At 44.3% G+C, this 19,210-nt stretch overlaps 1 protein-coding gene across 1 annotated transcript in view; it reads left to right on the top strand.

Moving 5' to 3' along the window:
- Nucleotides 1-840: 840 nt before the first annotated feature.
- The window catches only part of galnt9 (polypeptide N-acetylgalactosaminyltransferase 9), a gene marked incomplete at both ends in the record, with an annotated part of 67,962 nt that continues 49,592 nt past the window's right edge, over nt 841-19,210 (top strand). Inside the window, 2 exons of the mRNA XM_079730787.1 lie at nt 841-1,081; nt 10,829-11,012. Coding sequence (XP_079586913.1) covers nt 841-1,081; nt 10,829-11,012 — 425 coding nt within the window. The remainder of the gene's footprint in view (nt 1,082-10,828; nt 11,013-19,210) is intronic.

Below are 19,210 nucleotides of genomic sequence, written 5' to 3' on the forward strand. Positions count from 1 at the left end.
CAGTAACGATTTCCCCTCTCGCTCTCTCGGAGAGAGAGCTAGAGAGAGAGAGTGAGGGAGAGGGAGAGAGAGGGAGAGGGAGGGAGGTGGGAGGAGGGATGCAAGACGGCGTGCAGGAGAGCTGGCTACAGATATCGGTTGGCTTGCTCACTCTCGATGCAGAGAGCCGATGGAGCATCGGAATCGCTTTGAGAGCATCTGTGGGCTAAACGCGTCCAGCACGTAAACTTCTGTCCGAAAACAAGCAGACGGCGGACGGCGACCGACCCGCAGCTGTCGAAGACAGCGAGAAAGAGAGGGGTGGGGGGGGGAGAGAATACAATAACACGCCTTTTTGGTGATGCACGTATCATTGGACGTGTGCTCGCCCTGTCTGTTTGAGGGGAAAGGACGAATCGTATTGACCACTACACGCCTTTGAGAGCAGGGAGATGTCACCGCGAAGCAGATGATGGGGTGCACGCAACGACCAGTCCGTCGTACTGGTTTGTAAAGGATGGACGGGAACGCTCGGATTTGACGACCGTATTTTTTGGGCGAAGAGCTGGCGTTGAGCACATCTACAATCTATGGTCACTGGTGTGGGACTCACGGCACCGTGGTCCAGGGGGCAGCCTTGCCCAGCACCTCCACCCCCAGAACTTACATCCCGGCTTGGTGGGATGTGACGCCGAGAGTGAATGGTGCACCAACACTGAGCCATTGAGCTGTCCGTGGTCCTGAAAGAAGCTGCTCCGCACACACTCACACGCACAAAAGTGGACTCAAGACCCTCGTCCAGATGGACACTGATTTGGCCTGACAACGCCTCAGCACCAGCCTCCTTCCTTACTCTCTTCCATGGCTGTGGCACGCAAAATCAAAACTTTGCTGACCGTGAACATTTTGGTTTTTGTCGGCATCATTTTGTTCTCGGTCTACTGCAGAATACAAGACCGCTCCGAGGAGCTCATCCAGATCGGTCGGATCTCGGACCAGAGACTGCGAGCTAGAAATGGCAAAGTTACAAACTTGGTGGACAGGCAATCCATTCTACAGAGGCTGGAGCGCCTTGAAGATGTGGTCTACAATCAGTTGAACGGTAAGGATGCCTGACTATATTGTGTGCTTTTCAATGTAACATAGGGGGTAGGGGTAGGGGGATTTTGCAATGATCCTGTGCATTAAGTAAAACTTCTTTATCTTTCTGCTCCTCTAAAATAACATGAGCAATACTGAAAAGTAGTTTTCTGATCAGGAGAGAACAGAAAAAGGTTGCTATAGAGCAGACTTACAGTAAGTCTGTTGTATCTCTTACCAATACAAACGGTAAATCACTGATAGCTTTCAGGCTCTAAGGTTTTTTCTGTGTGATAATCATGGACATATTTTCATAATCACACTTTAATGTAAAATAGTAACTTATCTCCTGGGTAAAAAGTCTAATAAAAACTGTAATGTGGCAGTTCTTTCTTATTTCCGAACCTCTTGGGATGAATTGCATTTCACAAAAGACAAATACAACTGTACTTTGTTTCCTACCATGCAAAACAAACCTTTTAGAGAGTTTCAGACTTTTACCCTAGAACACAGTATATTATCTTACACTGAAAAGTAATCCAATATCTGAACAGGAACACCTATTCAATATATTCAATTCAAACAGAAACAGAGTCACACAAAGAGTGTTTTAGCCCTCCCTTGCAACAGTGTCCAATTCCATATCAAGACATTAAATCACTGCATGAAAAATAATAGAAACAGAGCAATAAATATCTTTCCTTTTCAAATCCTGAGCTGGGTTGAAAGGGCTGTGTGGGTATGAATGAATATGAAGTATCATGAATGGAGACTTCACTGAACTGGAAGGATACTATCTCACCGACACATTACCAACAAGTTAGCTCGTTAATCTTTTGATTGGCTGTCATTACCGGCCATATGTTTTTGATATGTTTCACAGGAGGGGGTAGGGAGCCTCCGGTGGGGAGAGGCATGTGACTACTATTAAGGAGGGATGTTTAACGGACCGTGTAGCATTCACTAAGAGGGAGTCGAGGCTCAGTGAGAATACAAGCTTGTAAACGGCCCTGGGAGCTGTGTGATATGTGGATTACTAACGCAGAGGCAATGTGGAAGAAATGTTACAACAGAGCAGAGTTAATGTTCAACACATGGCTTAGTATTATTAATATGAGTATTTTGAGTAGTTTGAGTAGTTTTATTCATAGTCATGTTTGTATTAGTATTGACGGTTATGGTGGTCATAATGGGGTTATTGTGTCTTTGACTTACTACCATTGTTAACAGATTTTGTTAATATGTAAGGAGTCTCATCAAAGCTGTATTTATCTCTGAACCGCTCCGAAAAAAACCTTGGTTCGCCCCAAATCGAGTCGCTTTGTGAGGGTTGTTTTTACAGTGTTACATCTGCCGAAAGTTCTGTTATCCCTTTGTACACAAAAGAGGGTCACTGTTGCTCTCTGAGTTATGCTGTACATCCGGAGCGTCTCGCCGAGACACTGCTCCAGAAAGAGCTCAGAGAAGGTGTAATACATTCTTTAGTACCTGAAACCCCACGCAGAAGCGTCGCTTCCTCTCAGAGAGGAGCAGAAGCGGTAGTGGTGGCTCTTCCTTCCTTTATTTTTTCCTTCCCTCCTACCTTTCTTTCTTCTTTCCTTCCTTCCTTTCTTTCTTCTTTCCTTCCTTCCTTATTTTCTTCTTTCCTTCAATCTATCTATTTATTCTTGGTTATTGTTGCTATCGTCTATAACATATGACAATCTGGACCTATAAAAATAGTACTAATAATGTACTGCATAATCACACAGACACACACACGCACAGAGACATAAACACACACACACACACACACACACACACACACACACACACACACACACACACGCACATAGATATATGTAGTCACACTTCATTGTCCAATTAGCCTAGCCTGCATGTCTTCATAGGTTGCAGGAAATCAAAGCGTTTGGAGTGAGCCCACGCAAACATAGCCCAAAAACAATAACAGCACAGCAGCACTACCAACTGTGTTACTATGCCCCAACCTGCACTGTGGTATTTAATATATTGTCGTTTGCTTCAAGGCACATTAAACAGACAAACTTTTTTCCAGATGACTAAGGAAGTAGCACATACCTTTAATTAAAATTGTTGTTGTTTTTTGTCAAATAAAGTGGCCTAGTATTTACCCTTGAGACCATAAAGTGTGGAAACATTCACTTTTATAATACCTCAATAGCCTTAGTGCTTTACTTTATTATTGAATGTGTATCTCTATTCCTTGTCACAGCACTTTTACTGAAGCAACTGCAAATTGCATTTGATGGCCATTGGGAATTAATCTAGCAGTTGGGGGGAGGATCCAGCATGCCAATAACTATTAACATGACCTGCAGCGCTATGAAATAATTGGCTGTGCCCCCGTGTTGTCACCTACCAATGACAATCCAGGGAATTTACAGCAAAGACTCATGGGATGGAGAGAGTCCTCAAAATGGCTCTGAAGTCTTACCTTGTTGCTCTGATGGACATTCACCTGCTGTTTTGACAAAGGGAACAACATGGACAGATGCATTCTCAGAAAGCCTACCTATGGAGGATGACCCTCTCGTGGGTTATCAGCAGCTCTCTTCTGCCGTGGGTCCTACCATCTCTTCCTCAAGGGTGAGTGGGTGGAGGGGGTTGTTAAGCTTGTTGTTAACATGCTTGTAAAGCATAGAGCTTACGCTTTAAACCACACAGTCCACACAGTTCTGCCCTTGCTGCTATCGCTGATACATTCTCCACCTCAGTGGTGAGGATAATTGAAGGCTTCAGCACAATGATAAACAAGGTGCACGATAGAGGATGGAGGACAGTACACCATTTATATTTAAAGCATAGGCCGGCGGAGAATTGTATTCGAAACTTCCTTTGGCATTTTTTTGAGTTATTTCAAGTATTATTTGTTCAATTATAAGATGTTTGTAGTGTTGCTAGAACCCGCTTACAGGCAATGGGGTGGGCTGAGCAGCACAAGAAAAAGGTTTCATATTCCGATCAGAAAGCAAGGCACAGCTTGCATTCTTTTGTATAGTGAGAACATACAGATTGCACTATTTGCCCAGTCATTTTAGGAGATGCCTGACATTCTCGAAGGTGCTGTGCCGACTGCTGTAAACAACAAAATGCACAACGGTGAATAAGCAATCAAACAACAATGTTGTGAAGGACAAAGTGCTGAACAACACAGACAACAGAGTTGGCCTTTTCCGTAATTGATAGCAGACCTCTACTCAATTGAGATGGACGGCGACTTCTCTCCACCTCAAGCTCAGATGGTAGCGTACCTGAAATCAAGGCTAGAAAGAAATGCAATTTATTTGAGATAGTTCTTCATCTGGAGACAGTTCTGCGGCAGACAGTGCAGAGGTCCATAGCGGCATGGACAAAACTTTCACTCTTCCCTCAGAACTATCACCACATGTCTTAAAACTACTTACAGGGAAGGCAGGAGAAGAGAAAATAACAACCGTCCTTCTCAGTCAGAGTTAACGGCTTGTGCCCGAGCATTTGTCCTTGTTTGATTCTGCCCACCGTGGTGGAGCATGCGGTCAGAGAGATCCACTTGTCATGCAACCATGCCTGTGACTGGTAGCCTGAACGTGGCCAGGGCCTGACGGTACACCAGCCCCTGACATGGAGCTCCCGCACCCCGCCATATCCTCTCATCTGGGGATTCAATAACGGCAAAAAAGCCCACTTTTTAATATTTATTTTTTACTGAAGCTGCGGGGATACACATTTTAATGAGAGATTCCTCACACATTTCTACTGCTGTGTCTCTCTCTTACAAACACACCCGCATGAGGACCTGCTGCTAACTCTGTTTTAAGCATTGCTTTGTGCATGTATGCTTGAGTGTGTGTGTGTGTGTGTGTGTGTGTGTGTGTGTGTGTATGTGTGTGTGTGTGTGTGTGTTTGTGTGTGTGTGTCCATGTGCATGCATTTACAGTTATGCATTCATGCATGTCTGTATTTGTGGGTATGGGTGTGGGTGTGTATGAGTCTCTGTTTGTATATGTTTAGTAACGTTTAAGAATTACAGACACGCACTCCGACCATTAGCTAGAACTCTCGGATGGTGTCTGGTAAAATGAAATATTTTTAAATGATGATATGTAGATGAGGGGCCGGGCTACATAATAGTTTCAGGAATAGATGAAAATCAATTCTGCCCAGGCCGTTAGAATCACAGTAATGTATTCTGTGCTCATATTTGCAAAAAGAAATATGCCAATAATGGCAGGGGACTTTTAGAGAGTGTGCTCTAAATATATATTTTAGGCCTAGCAATCATCGCCTATGATGATTGCCATTCTTCAGTCCTTTTTTCCTATTTTGATAGTTAAATTCTCTGTGATGGTGCTGTATTGATGCTAGAAATGCTAACACCATCATTACGATTATATATACTTTATATTTGTTTATGTTGCAATACGTCTTGTTCAATTTTTTTTAAGCTTGGCTGACACGCTGTTACTGATATTTGAGATTAGCGCAACAACATTATGAATATGTGTTCATAGGAAAACAAGAAAAAGCAAGCAGTCCAGGAGTAATTCCGTTTGGAAATTGAAGTCATTTGGAAATAATGAGAAGAAGGAGAAAGAATATACTCAGCCTTTTTTCCATTCTGTTATTGGGTCTTGGAAATTGTCGACCATAACTGCCTAGCTATTTGATGTTTGTCCCTTCTATACAAGGAATGAAAGAGCAAACAAAAGGCACGTAGACAGCTTGTCGTCTACATGAGTGTACACACGTAAAACACGTTGGCCTTCCTTGTTGTTATTCAAGAACGGGCGCCACACACTGATTCGAGTGGTAGGTTAAATTGACGTGCAAACGCTTTGAGGGCTTAAATCTTGCATAGGAACAAGAATCCATTGTTTAGATATAATCACGGCAAGGAGTGCGCCGGGCGTTTTATGAATCAACCTCGTTATCCTCTCAACGCGTGCCGCCACGTTCTCCAGGCCTCACTCCACTCTACCACCCCTCAATATTTCATGGATTTGTTTTTCAGCCTTCAAAAGCTGAGCTTATCAACCTCCCCGGAATGAGTTGCTCTAGCCCTTCTTTCTTCTTCGCCTCTTCTTTACTCTGAGAGAGCACCAGCCTGCTGCACCACCATTAATATTTAGACCACCCGTGCATCACTTTGGACAACACATGAAGGCACTCTGGCTCTTAAATCACCGGCCCCTTCTAAAACACACGCGTCTCTCGTGCCTGGCTCGCCGAGGCCCCGGGTTTCTGAAGGTTGCTCAATCATTCATCGTGTTACCCGGTTTAATGTGTCGGGCCATCGTGGGGATGGGTACAAAATGATGTTGAGACGCAACACGAGGTGGGGGGGGGGGCAAGAGACCGATGTGTATTTGGACGTTGCCGCACGTTTTTAGTCAGATATGTGACAGATGTCGTTCCTATTTCTAGGCTGTGTATGTTGTGTACGTTGCACAGGGTACAGGTTATGGTTGTGTTTGCTCCACCTCGGTGGGGAACTCAGGGTTGTGTGTTTGCACTGGAGAAAACAGCTGCTGGGCTGTAATTGCCTCACAGCGGGGCGGAGGATGATGTTGTGCCAATGAGTCTCTCAGGTAGAAGATCTTGAAACTCGATACGTGTTGATACTTGTCGAGACACGTAGCTACTGGAAGTTACACTGCGAGCTTCGATATTGATCATCCTTGAAAGCATTTTTATGTGGGACCGCGTCACAAAGAGCATGGTTTTCATTGCCCGTGCCCGTTATAGTTTGTTGAGGACATCTGTCAAATCCAATGAGGTTGTTAGAGTCACAGTTGATACGTGTGGATCCAACACTTAAACCCACTGCCTTATTTCTGTGTGTGTGTGTGTGTGTGTGTGTGTGTGTGTGTGTGTGTGTGTGTGTGTGTGTGTGTGTTGTGTGTTAGTAAATACTCACACCATATGATGACATTTCACAGGACAGTAGTAAAAGGTTGTGGAAAGAGATGTGGACTCTAATCATTATGTCTTGGACAGCATCGACTGAGGTCCCTGTTTTGATGACTTGCAACTTGACTAGACAGAATATAAATGACTTGAGACTCCACTTGGACTGTGAAGTTAAAGACTCATGACTTGACTTGACTTCAGACATGATGACTTCAATAGATTGTCTGTGTTGATTTTATAGTTTAAGTTTCAATACAACATATCAAATATACAAAGTGTTCAACATCTTCTATGCTGACATTACAGGTATGTAATGGGATGTAATGGCCCTTTCATGATTTGATGACTACCCTGTCGGTTAAGCTCCTTGCTATGACATTGACATGATTGGTTGACTCACTAATCTACCCAATTACCGGAATCAAATGTTGGCCTTGTAGCGTTACGTTTCTGCAAACCTTGGAGTCATTCAAATTAAATCTCTAAATGATGGGAGGGGTTGAAGTGACTCCACTAAATGGGACCAAATGATCTTGGACTTGCTTGAGATCTCGACCAAATGACACATGAGTCTCATGTTTTACAGCCCTGTGAAGTAGTATCTTATCTCTACACAGTATATCCTTTGGCCTTACACACGTAAAGATACAAAAATAAATGTGATAACAATTACACAAGGAAGGTGGATTCAGCTGTGAAAATCATTCAACCATTTATTGGTATAAAGCACACTTTTCCACCAATATATTTTCTTTGTGATGATTACAAAGTTATATCTGGCAAGTTGGCTCTCCCACACATAAAGCGCAAAAGACAGTGTTATTATTTGTTATTATCATGTTCGTATGCTTGCAGTCTTGAAGCTTTCAGGGAAAATCGCATCCAAGAACGGTAATTCCGCTATCAACCAATCAAATGTGTGGTTAAAATAGATTCTCTTTTCCTTTTAGCCACAACAGCAAAACAGAAGGACAGAAGGAAATATAATTAAATCCAAATGTTTTTCTAAGCAGTAGTTAGGACATAGGAAAGGCCTAATCACATCCACACATGTCTAAAGCAATCATTGCTACTACTATGAAGAGATCATTAGTGAGTGTGGTTATGAAATGCTGATCGCACCCCACATGGTGGAACAGGGGACACTGTATCCCCGTGTTTCTCGGGAGGGGCCACGCTAAATCCCTTCCCATAATGCCCCCCGCCCCCCCCCCCCCCCCCCCCCCATTCTGCCGGAGAGGATAAAAACAATCTAAACCGAGAGAGAAAAAGTAATTAGCGAAACAAAAACTGGCAGGAAGTGAGCCTGCATGTTCTTAAACTCACAGAAGAACGCAGAGGTCCCTTCCGGGTTCTCATCCAGGGCTCTGGAGAGCATCTGCGTTATTGTATGACTTTGGCTCCACCCGCCAGATGGCTGAACATTTCTGAGGAAATGCCACTATACTGGCGATATGGAGGGTGGGCCGTGCCAAACGGCCTCTCGCGGGGAAACGCCAGTTTGCATTCAGCCCCCGTTACAAACCTCTACTAGCACCCAAGGGCTCGAGGCTGTCCAAATATGGCCATTACCCTGCGGTTCTTCCTGTTCTGAGGCTGGGAGCTGAGTCCTCCGTGGGTACTTATGGTTTGGTTTCCTTAAGGGGATGGTGTGTCGATCTGGGGGGTAATATGGGGAACAGGGGGAGTTATATTTATACTTTCTGGTGGAGCGCGTCCAGAAGAGCCATTGATCCGGCGGCAAGCAGCCGTCCTGAGGAACTGCCAGAGTTTTCCTCATTCGTTCATTTGTCAAATGAAAAGAGTAAAGTTATTATAAGACTTGCGGCTTAGTCAGATTGGAAAATCGGAGGCAGTCAGAGCGCAATACGAATCCAGTCAACAAAACACCATTGTTAAGGCACACGCTTTGATGTCCCCTCAGAACTTATTCTACTCGTCTGTGAAATCCTTTGTATCTCAACGCTATAAGCAGGCAAGCCTCTTCTTTGATCACTTTGATGGAAAATACATCCAGATTCTCTGTCTTTCTCCTTTTCTTTGGAAAGTGTCAAACCACACAAAGGGGGGATTGGACGGTGAGTGGTGCAACTGGTGAATGATTCTAACAGGAGTGTCAGGGGAAATTTAAGATGTTAATTGAATCTAAGGCCAATTACCATCAGGCTTGATAACAAAACATACATCCGGGATGACAGGGGGAGGAAAGTGTGGTGAGCTAGGGGGCTCCACTCCCAGACGCAAATGACTTGGTTCAATACACAATTTCTTCATCATACCTGGTGGTGTCCTTGAGCAAAATGAAAAAAAAACCTCTTCCTGCGCCATAATGGTAAATTTGAACCCACTGTATAAAAGTGCCTGCAATGACTCACTAGAGAATATATGTCCACGATAGGTAATGACAGACTCGAACGTTGCTGGAGTTATAGAAATATGTATGTAGCTTGTTTTTGGGGATGAACTCATTCCATTCTGTTATAATGGTGTCTGCTGTCCTGCTAATAGGGCATTTATGGAGCCTTAGTAATTACCTGAACCACTTAAACCCCTGCCAGATTCTTTACTTACACTTAGAGCCACTTAGTGGTCTCATTCAGTTCCTCGCAGGTCCCGGGAGAACCAAAGGGTCAAGTGGAACCACTGGTTCTGACTTGGAATGGTCTCAAAAAGTGGAAGGACAAATTGGCTGTTCTCATTTAGTCGTTGAACATTGCCAGCGTCTGCACTTTGAGTCATCGCTGACCTACCAACTCTTCAAAGAGGCCTCCTGTTGGCTCGTCTGTAACAGCCTTGTCTGTACTTGTATTTGGCATGGTTTATGTAGCAGATTGGTAAAATAGATGAAATGTAAAGTGATCAAATGTTTCACATATTCGTATAAATAATCAAACATAAATAAATCTAAACTTAGCTATAATTTAAATTTAACCATTTAATGTATTATATACGGTCAATAATGATTTTTAACGTTATTGTACAATCTGCGTTTAAATTAATACAACTCATATTGGGGCATATTATTAGATGTATTGCTTGTCATTTTTTTGGTATATTCCCATTTTCAATCATTATCAGTAAGATGTACTTCTGCTCTGACCCCCACATTTCCTCTGTGGGATTAATAAAACACACCTTGGCTCACCTTTATCTCCTCACATATACCCCCATCGTCTCCCTGCTACATATATAAAAACACACGCGCGTGACGTGTGTGGACGTGTCCCCAGCCCGGTGACATTCATGTCCGTGTGGCTCTACTGCTGCGGGTGACAGACAGTGTAATGATGCCCTCCGGATGAGGTGGGGGTGGGGGGTTTGTGGGGGGGTCCGCTGGGTGTAGGAGCTGCCAAGCACCACGCTCCGCACACCCCACACCCTCCGCACACGGCCCACGACTGCCAATCAGGTGTCCTCACCGCAGGGGCTGAGAGCCTTCCACCTGTCCTTCCCTGGCAAGGTGTGGGCGTCCGTCTCCGTGTGTCTGGCTCTTTTATTTGGGTTTTTCGTCTCCTCAAATCTATATGTGGATTTGTGCTTGTAGGGGAGCTATTTGTGTGTGTGGGAGGTGTGTGTGTTTTGTGAGTGAATGTTTGTGTGTGTATGCGTGTTTGTGTGTTGTTTGAGTCCTTGCGGAAAAGATTCTGAGTGGGTGCCCCAGCGTCTGCACAAGGCATGTTGAGCAAGATGCTACTACCTACCTGCTAATTACATTGCTGATTGCGATTGTCTTTTGCTTGGAACATGAACAGGATGAATATCAGGACGGGCTGCGTGTTCGTGGGATGTGTATTCATGTTTCTGGGTTGCTGTTGATGTTGTTGTTGTTGTTGTTGTTGTTGTTGTTGTTGTTTTGCAGGCCTGGCGAAGCCCATGGGCCTGGTTGAGGGTCCGGGGGGCCTGGGTCAGGGAGGGGCCGCTGCCACGCTGAGTGAGGGGGACAACCGCGACGGCGACGGCAAGTACGAGGAGTATGGATACAACGCCCAGCTCAGCGACCGCATCTCGCTGGACCGGAGCATCCCAGACTACAGGCCCAAAAAGTAGGTCTACTCCATCCCCCACTAAAGGCCCAATAACTAGGTCCACACCATCCCCCACTAAAGGCCCAATAACTAGGTCCACACCATCCCCCACTAAAGGCCCAATAACTAGGTCCACACCATCCCCAACTACAGGCCCAAGAACTAGGCTCAACCCCTCCTACTTCCTCTGTCCTTGGCCCTGCTTTCCATGTCCTGGGCCTCACTTCCTTTGTCCATGCCCTTCTTCCTCTGCCCTAGTTCCTACATCCTATTTCCTTGGCCCTACTTTCTATGTCCTATGCCTCACTCCATATGTCATATGCCCTACATCCTGTCCTTGGCCCTATGTCCTGTCACAGGATCTCCGTATTCCATCTGTAAGTGCTGTGAAATGTTTCAGTAGAATTTAATACAAACGATGGCAATAGAGGCGGTGAAATTATATTCTCATATTCTGAATGTGAGAAAAAAAAAACATAAGAAAGGAGCTGAATCATTTAATCCAATTAACACAGCATGTGTCTGTGCGAAAATGAAGATTATAAGTGCACTTTTATTTATTTTCTTATTATGATAGAGTTCTTTAGTCTTAACTAATAGAGGCAAAGATAAAACGATACAAATGATCACAATCTATACATAACATTAATTTTTATCTATAAAATTAAGAATTAGGAATTCAGAGAATTAGATGGAGAATATTGTGACCATGGTTTAGTGATTCTTCTCACACCCCGCTCTATTCCAACTCCCTGCCATCCTCCCCACTTCAGAGGAATATCTCAAAGTGTCTAGTAGAATATCAGTTTGTGTCCCATCTGTTTATAACATCGCCTCGGCTGTTTGAAATCACACAACAGAATTTTTTTTTTTTTTATCAAACATTATGCATGAACTGCCATGATTTCTGCCATAGTTCAGAGATTGTGTGTGTGTGTGTGTGTGTGTGTGTGTGCGTGTGTGTGTGTGTGTGTAGTGTGCAGTGTGTAGTGTGTGTGGTATGTGTAAATGTGTGTGTGTGTGGTGTGTGTGAATGTGTAATGCGGTGTGTCTGTGTTTGGCGGCTGCGTATTCTGTTCTATTCTCATCTATTATGTGTAAATGTGTAGCGTGGTGTGTATGTGTAGTCGGTATGTAGTCTGTAGTGTGTTATGGTGTGAGAAGTGTGTTGGAGTGGTTGCAATCAGGGCTGCCAATGGAACTTATGTCACACGGTATGAGGGAACAATAGCGACAGGCTGATCCGCCAGGAGGTCTTCAGACAGCAGGAAGCGCTGTTCTGTGGGCTTTTTAGGGGAAGAACAATTCATCTCATCCACAGTCCTTTGTTCCCCCGTTCCCCCTTCTCTGGCGGGAGGATCAGGCACCAGGCGGAACGGAGGGAAATCAGGGGAAGGGTAGGGGGATATCGGGGAGTTCGCTAATTAATAACGTCAGCTGAGAGCGCTTTTGGAACAGAGCACTATCAGGAAATTCATTTGTTACATTTGACTAATTCAGCAGGAAATTAGACTGGATAAGGGCGTCGCTGGTTCTGCCCAGGCAGCGGCCCACCGGTGTTGTCAATACCACCCAATGTTGTTAACACTACCCCATGGTGTCAACGCAACCAAATGTAGTCAACGCAACCCCATTTTGTTAGCGCAACCCAATGTTTTCAACCCCACCCCATGTTGTCAATGCAACCCAACGTTTTCAACGCAACCCTTGTTGTCAACGCCACCCAATGTTGTCAACGCCACCCCCTTTAAATTACACAATGTTGTCAACCCCACCCCATGTTGTCAATGCAACCCAATGTTTTAAACCCCACCCCATGTTGTCAAGGCAACCCAATGTTGTCAATACCAACCCATGTTGTTAACACAACCCAATGTTGTCAACGGCACCCAAAGTTGTCAACACCATCGTTGTTTTCAATGCCAACCCATGTTGTTAGCGGACCCTGTGTTTTCAATGCAACCCAACGTTGTCAACGACACCAAATGGTATCAACGCCATCCCATTTAAATGATACAATGCTGTTGAAGCCACTCGTGTTGTAGACGCTACCACATGTTGTAAACACCACCCAATATTGTCCACCCAACCCGTGTTGTAAATGCTATCTAATGTTGTCAACCCCAGCCGTGTTGTAAACGCTACCTAATGTTGTCAATGACACCTTTGTTATACAAGCCACTCAATGTTGTAAACCCCACTGTGTTGTCAGCACCAACCGTGTTGTCAACACCACCCGTGTTGTCATGACATTTTTCGTTTGCATTGTTTTCGTGTTGTTTTGCCGTGAGAGGTTGTTTTTGTAACATTCTTTGGATGCAGAAAAAATACGGAAAAAATCGTTCTGTATCCAGCACACAAGGGCTCTTTTGTATGCTCTTTGTAGAGCTATATGCTACTCTTGTAAATAAACATACTACCACCTGCTATATTTTCTTGTTTTAATTCATAATCATGAACTGCAAGGTCAAACAAGGACAGATCTCTTATCCATACGATAAAAAGACGTGAAGATGATCAATATTCAGTAGCTATGTTGAGGCACAATGGAGCTCAATATGCTCGCGAGCCTTGCACTGCCTACCTTTCTACGGCCGCTCTGCGTGTATTCAGCACTGAGGAGGCAGCTCTGAGATCGAGGTGAACATAAAAGCTCTGGGCTTGTCAAGCGGAAGAACTCCTTTGCAGCTAAAATGGATCGTCACGAAAATAGCCCTGAATAGGTCGCTAGCCGTGGATTTCTTTCTTCTGCACTCCAGTTGGCAATTGACTAGGCCAGAGCGAGAAAGAGTTAAAAATGTCCCACTTTCTCATCAGCGAGGAGCAAAACAAGGTGTTGAAGAAGTTTAAATTACACTATACGCCTTTATTTGTTCAGGATTTATTTATCTGTTTCCAAACCATGTTCAATCGAACGGGAATTTGAGCCAAAGTTTGGTTAGCTTTAGGGAAGGCAATGAATTGTGTCATAAAAGATGCATTGCTGGATACATGTAATGAGTCAATCAGTAATGGTAAATGAATGGACAAGAATACAAAGATACATATATATATTCAAACGTACATTCATACACATTATGTATGCATGTATGAATGTATGTTTTTATGTATTCAAAGCTAAGAGCACAAGAGGAAAGGAGAGAAATATGTATGTAACTCTCTGTTTCATTTTGGCTTTTGATCCAGCATGTCATGATATCTTTATTATCTATCTTCATAAGGAAGATATCACTCCTCGAACAACCTCAGTTTGGCTCTCGGTCCAGCGGTGGAGATATTGATTCCACAGGACTCATGCTTTGTTAGATTTATTCTCATATCTGCCCTCTGCTGAACCAATTCATAATCATTGCAGTCATTTTGCTCTCCCATAATCCTTTGTGTTTGTCAAAGAGACAGATTTTGGCTCAGACAAAACGTACAGTCCCTATCAGCTTCCCCCTGGTTTGTAAATTAATATCGGAGGTGCCTGCTCAGGCACCTCCAGTGTTGACTCTGAATACAGACGTATAACATCCATTTGAATGCTTTGTCTACATTGTAAAAAATAGTCCAGACCTGTTTGAGAACCTCAAACACGACGCACTGCTTAGCCTAAACAATACAAATAAAATGGTATATATATATATATATATATATATATATATATATACATTAAATCGTCTGGCAGTCCATCACGTTTTAGAGGGCACAAAGACAGAGAGAGACAGAGAGAGAGAGAGAGAGAGAGAGAGAGAGAGAGAGAGTGAGAGAGAGAGAGAGAGAGAGACAGAGAGAGAGAGTGAGAGAGAGAGTGAGAGAGAGAGAGAGAGAGAGAGTGAGAGAGAGAGAGAGAGAGAGAGAGAGAGAGAGAGAGAGAGAGAGAGAGACAGAGAGAGACTCTACAAACAAATTTGAAAAGGGACACTCGTAAATCTCACGACTTGATAAAAAATGCAATTTATTGTGTCGAGCTCCCCTTCGCCTCCCCACTCCCCTCCCCCGCAACCCCTTCTCTCTCCCCTTCATCCCCCGCGCTCCCGGGGAAGGGGATTCATATTTCATGTGATGAAATCTCAGTGCCACCTTTGTTGCCTGCCTGGTTTATACTACATCAAAATTGTTGTTAAGCCCCAAAACTGTACTGATGTACGGAGGGATGCGCTACTTTCCTGGGGGACCTTTGCTCGCACCGTCTGTTGGTGGGTGGAGGGGATGGGGGGGGGGGGGGGGGGGAGTCCGGACGTAGAGTGCCACCTCACTTCTTCATTCCCGTAGCCTCTTACGACAGAATACGATTGCCAGGTCTTGGCCGTGTTTATTATTAGGCAAAACCTCTCTCTCTCTCCCTCTTTTCTCTCTCTCTCTTTCTCTCTCTCTCTCTCTCTCTCTACTTCTCTCTCCCTCCCCCTCCCTGTTGCTCTCTCTAGACCTCCCTCCCTCCCTCCCTCCTTCCCTCTCTTCCTCTCTCACTCTCTCAGTCTCCCTCTTTCTCTCTCTCTCTTTCGTTTTTCTCTCTCTGGCTTCCTGTAAATTGTTGGTTACAAATGCCTTCTGGATGGCAGTTGGAAGGGGTGGGGTATGGGAGCTGGGAGGGTTGGTGGTGGATGGATGGATGGTGAATTGACAAGCCAAGCGATTATCTGTGTGCAAAGGGGAGGACGCTCCCTGATTGGAGCAAGCTAATGGGAATTTTCACTGTGAAAATAAAAACAAGGTGAAAAAAACAGAAAAAAAAAAGAGAAAGGTGGGCGGCTTGGAGGGAGCAGGCCGGCGGGTTGCGTGTGATGAGGGGGAGGGAGAGAGGGCAGCCGTGAGGGAAGTATGTCTTAATCTGGTGCTCTGTTTCTGTCAGAACTGGTTCCAGGTCAAATTATGAGTGCTGGCCATTGCGCCCGCTCCCATTACAAACAGATGAGTCCATCGTTCATCCTGTTATGACCACGCAGAGCACCCTGACCCTGCACGCGTGTGCACACACACACACGCAGGCACGCACACTCACACACACTCACACTCTCACACACACACTGGCCCAACAGCCTGCAGACAGCTTCCAATTTAAGGGGAAGCGACGCCATAAATTGGATCCAACAACTAGGGCAACAGGACCACAATAACAATTTAGGTTTGTCTGTCGTGAAACCCCAGAATTACAGAACACTGCGCTCAACCTAACCAGACTAGGAAGTGATGGAGGTGCCCTGGCCTGCCTGACTTTCAAGAAATTACTGTAAGATATTACGATAAGATATTGCTGCGGTGATATTCATTAAGCGCAGGCTGGCAGCATGACAGCTAGCTTAACACGAGGGAAGCATACATCATCAGGGTTTGTTTTTGTCGAATCTCTGTGACCCTGTGGCGTGGCGACATGAGAGAGAGGCGGTGGCAGGCTTATGTAGAGCCCACCACCCCAACACCTCACCCCGACTCGCTGCCAGATTTGTCATTTAATTTATAGGGCTGGCAAACTTAAATGGGAAATATGCTACAAAAGGCCATGAGAAGGAACAAGGGAAAGGGACTGGGAGGGAGGAGGGAGGCTGGAGCCGAGGTACTGGTGTGATAGGGTGGAAGGGCTATCAATCACTAGGCTGGTGCATGTGATTGGATTACAAATGAGCCGGGGTTTGGGACTGGAAGTGTAGGTAGACACTCGGAGCACCCTCCATCATAGGTACACTTCCTTTCTTCCTGTTAAATGTATGCAAGGAGTGAGAAGACGGCTGGTGATTGATGAGTTCTTTTTACTGCCTCAAAGGTTTGCTCTCCCGTAAAGTGAAAGATATATACATATATATATATATATATATATATATATATATATATATATATATATATAGTTTATGCAACTGCTGCGTTGCATAAACACTGACTTACGGACGGTGATCTGCCAATAGCAAGGCGTGGTATATTTTGTAAGTGGCTAGCAATATAGGAACCTGGCTAGCAACAAACTAATGGTGTATGAGCCAGTTGCGGTATTTGACAACAAAAGCCTGACAGAAAAGAAAACCAAAAAATGATCTTGTATTGTGTACGTTGGATTCATGCAGTAAAAGCTGAGGGAATATGTATTCAGTTAATGGATCATACCAAAAAGAAACAGTCAGGGCACAAATACCAAACAATCTGTCCAAAACTAGAATATTACTGTTATTGTAGTGACTTGGTTCAGTACGGGATTTAAAACTCCAGTGTTTCAGTTTGTTCTCTGTTTAATAGGTGAGTAGGGGGCTATCTCCTGTCACTCTGCTATAATTCTTGTCTATGTTTTCATTGGGGTGAGAACTTGAAATTATAGAACAGCTATAGTGCCAGGCGTGTGTTGTTTCAAGCAAACAAACACACGTACACACAAAACTGAAACACACTGGCACAAGCACATGTACACATTTACACCGCTTTTATTATGGTTTCAAAGATGCGTAGCATAAACTGGAAGCCTCTTCCTTTGCAATGGAACAAAGGCACCTGTGGAGCCCCTGAGAAAATACTAAACTAAATAAAAATAATAAACGAAATAATCCAGAAGTCACCATACCAACGCTTTTATTTATTCAAATTTGTGTATGCTTATAAATTCATGACTAAATAAATATATAATATTAACAGGCAGCTTATGTCCACATTCTTGAACACTAAATAGAGGAAATAGTCATAATGCTTATTTTTTTATTGAAGGTTTGCTTAGATGCTGAAAAGGATTTCTCAAGTATTTTGCTTCATAGTTTGCATAGTAAAGTAAGCAAGTAAAAAGAGTCATTGTGTGAACTACTGAATTTAATTATAGCAACATGGAGTTTGATTATGTGTGTTGAGGGCCACTTCTATGGCAATAAGAAGTACCAAATGTGTTTACAAGTGTGTATAGATCTATTTGTGTTTGTATATGGCCACCTGATACTGGGTTGTGTACAAAATAATGCAGTATCCACTTATTGTGAAACCTGTATGTAAGCAGCTTTACATCAACACACACAAACACACACAGACACACACACATACATCGACAAACACATCAGATATACAAGAACACACAAGAACACATACACACACGCACACACAGTGTAGACACATTGCCATGAGCGCATCACGGCAGATAGGTACACAGGTTTTGGGCGTGCACGTTGTAGCGCGTGATGTAGTGCTGACATCGTGCTGGGGGCTCCATCTGCCTCTCGGTGGCTAGGGTGCAGGAGGACAATGACATCACAGTCCACCTGGCCGCCATCGCCCCCCCACAAACCCGCTTCAGCTGATGGAGGTCACAGGGAGCGCTAGAAAGACATGCCGACAGGCGCTCAACGAGTCAGTCTCCAATTCCAGCCTATTGCTAACCCGACGTAACCTCAGACAGCCCTTTGGACGAGCTAAACATAGAAACGTAGGTTAAACACAAACATATATATCAAAGCCTAATGTGCATAAGAGTAAATCCTTGAAAGTAATGTCACTGTCAGAAGGATGTCTGTGCTCATGGGCGTGATGTTAAATTAGGTTTTGAGAGCACGGCGGACACAATGCTAAACACAGTTCCATAGTACAAACACTTGATGCAGAGCCAAGATACATCAGTGGTAAATAATTCAGGTTGTGAATTACGAGTTCTATTTATCAGCAGTTTGTTACCGTTTAATAGGTTCAAACAGAGGTTTGGGTTATATGTGGGGAGACCATTGGCCTACTCCTCTGTGTTTCATCTTGTTTTGGCCTTGTGGAGGAACGTTTCGTGGTCGAACGGTCACCATGGGGTCGTACTGTTGCCATAGGGACACACTCCTCTGTGTGGCAGAGAATGGCAGTCACGTTTGGAGGAAACCGCATAGGTCAAATGGAACACCTAGCAAAGAGGATGAGGAAACGGATTGATGGCCGACAACAGCAGTTATCAGTAGAACAGTTCTGATGGGACAGTTTTTCCCGAACCTGGGTTACACATGCATCACTACACTCATGTTAATGACCGTTAGAGAAACAGAGAGAGGGAGAAAGAGGGAGGGAAAGACAGAGGGAGAGTAAATGTATATTAATTTGCATGGCGTGACATGCAAATTCATTCTCATTAACTGGGTCATTGAAAATGGCAACAGGCAACCGGAGCCCCGATCGCTGCTCCACTAAAGCAGTTGCCATGGCATCCTGGCTTGACAGGGTGTGAGTGAAAAATAAGACAGAACCAGGCAGATTGAGGTATACAGTGCAGCAGCATCAGCAGGAGAGAGAGACAGAGT

The sequence above is a fragment of the Pollachius pollachius genome (genome assembly GCF_949987615.1).
Source record: "Pollachius pollachius genome assembly, chromosome: 1".
NCBI lineage: Eukaryota > Metazoa > Chordata > Actinopteri > Gadiformes > Gadidae > Pollachius > Pollachius pollachius.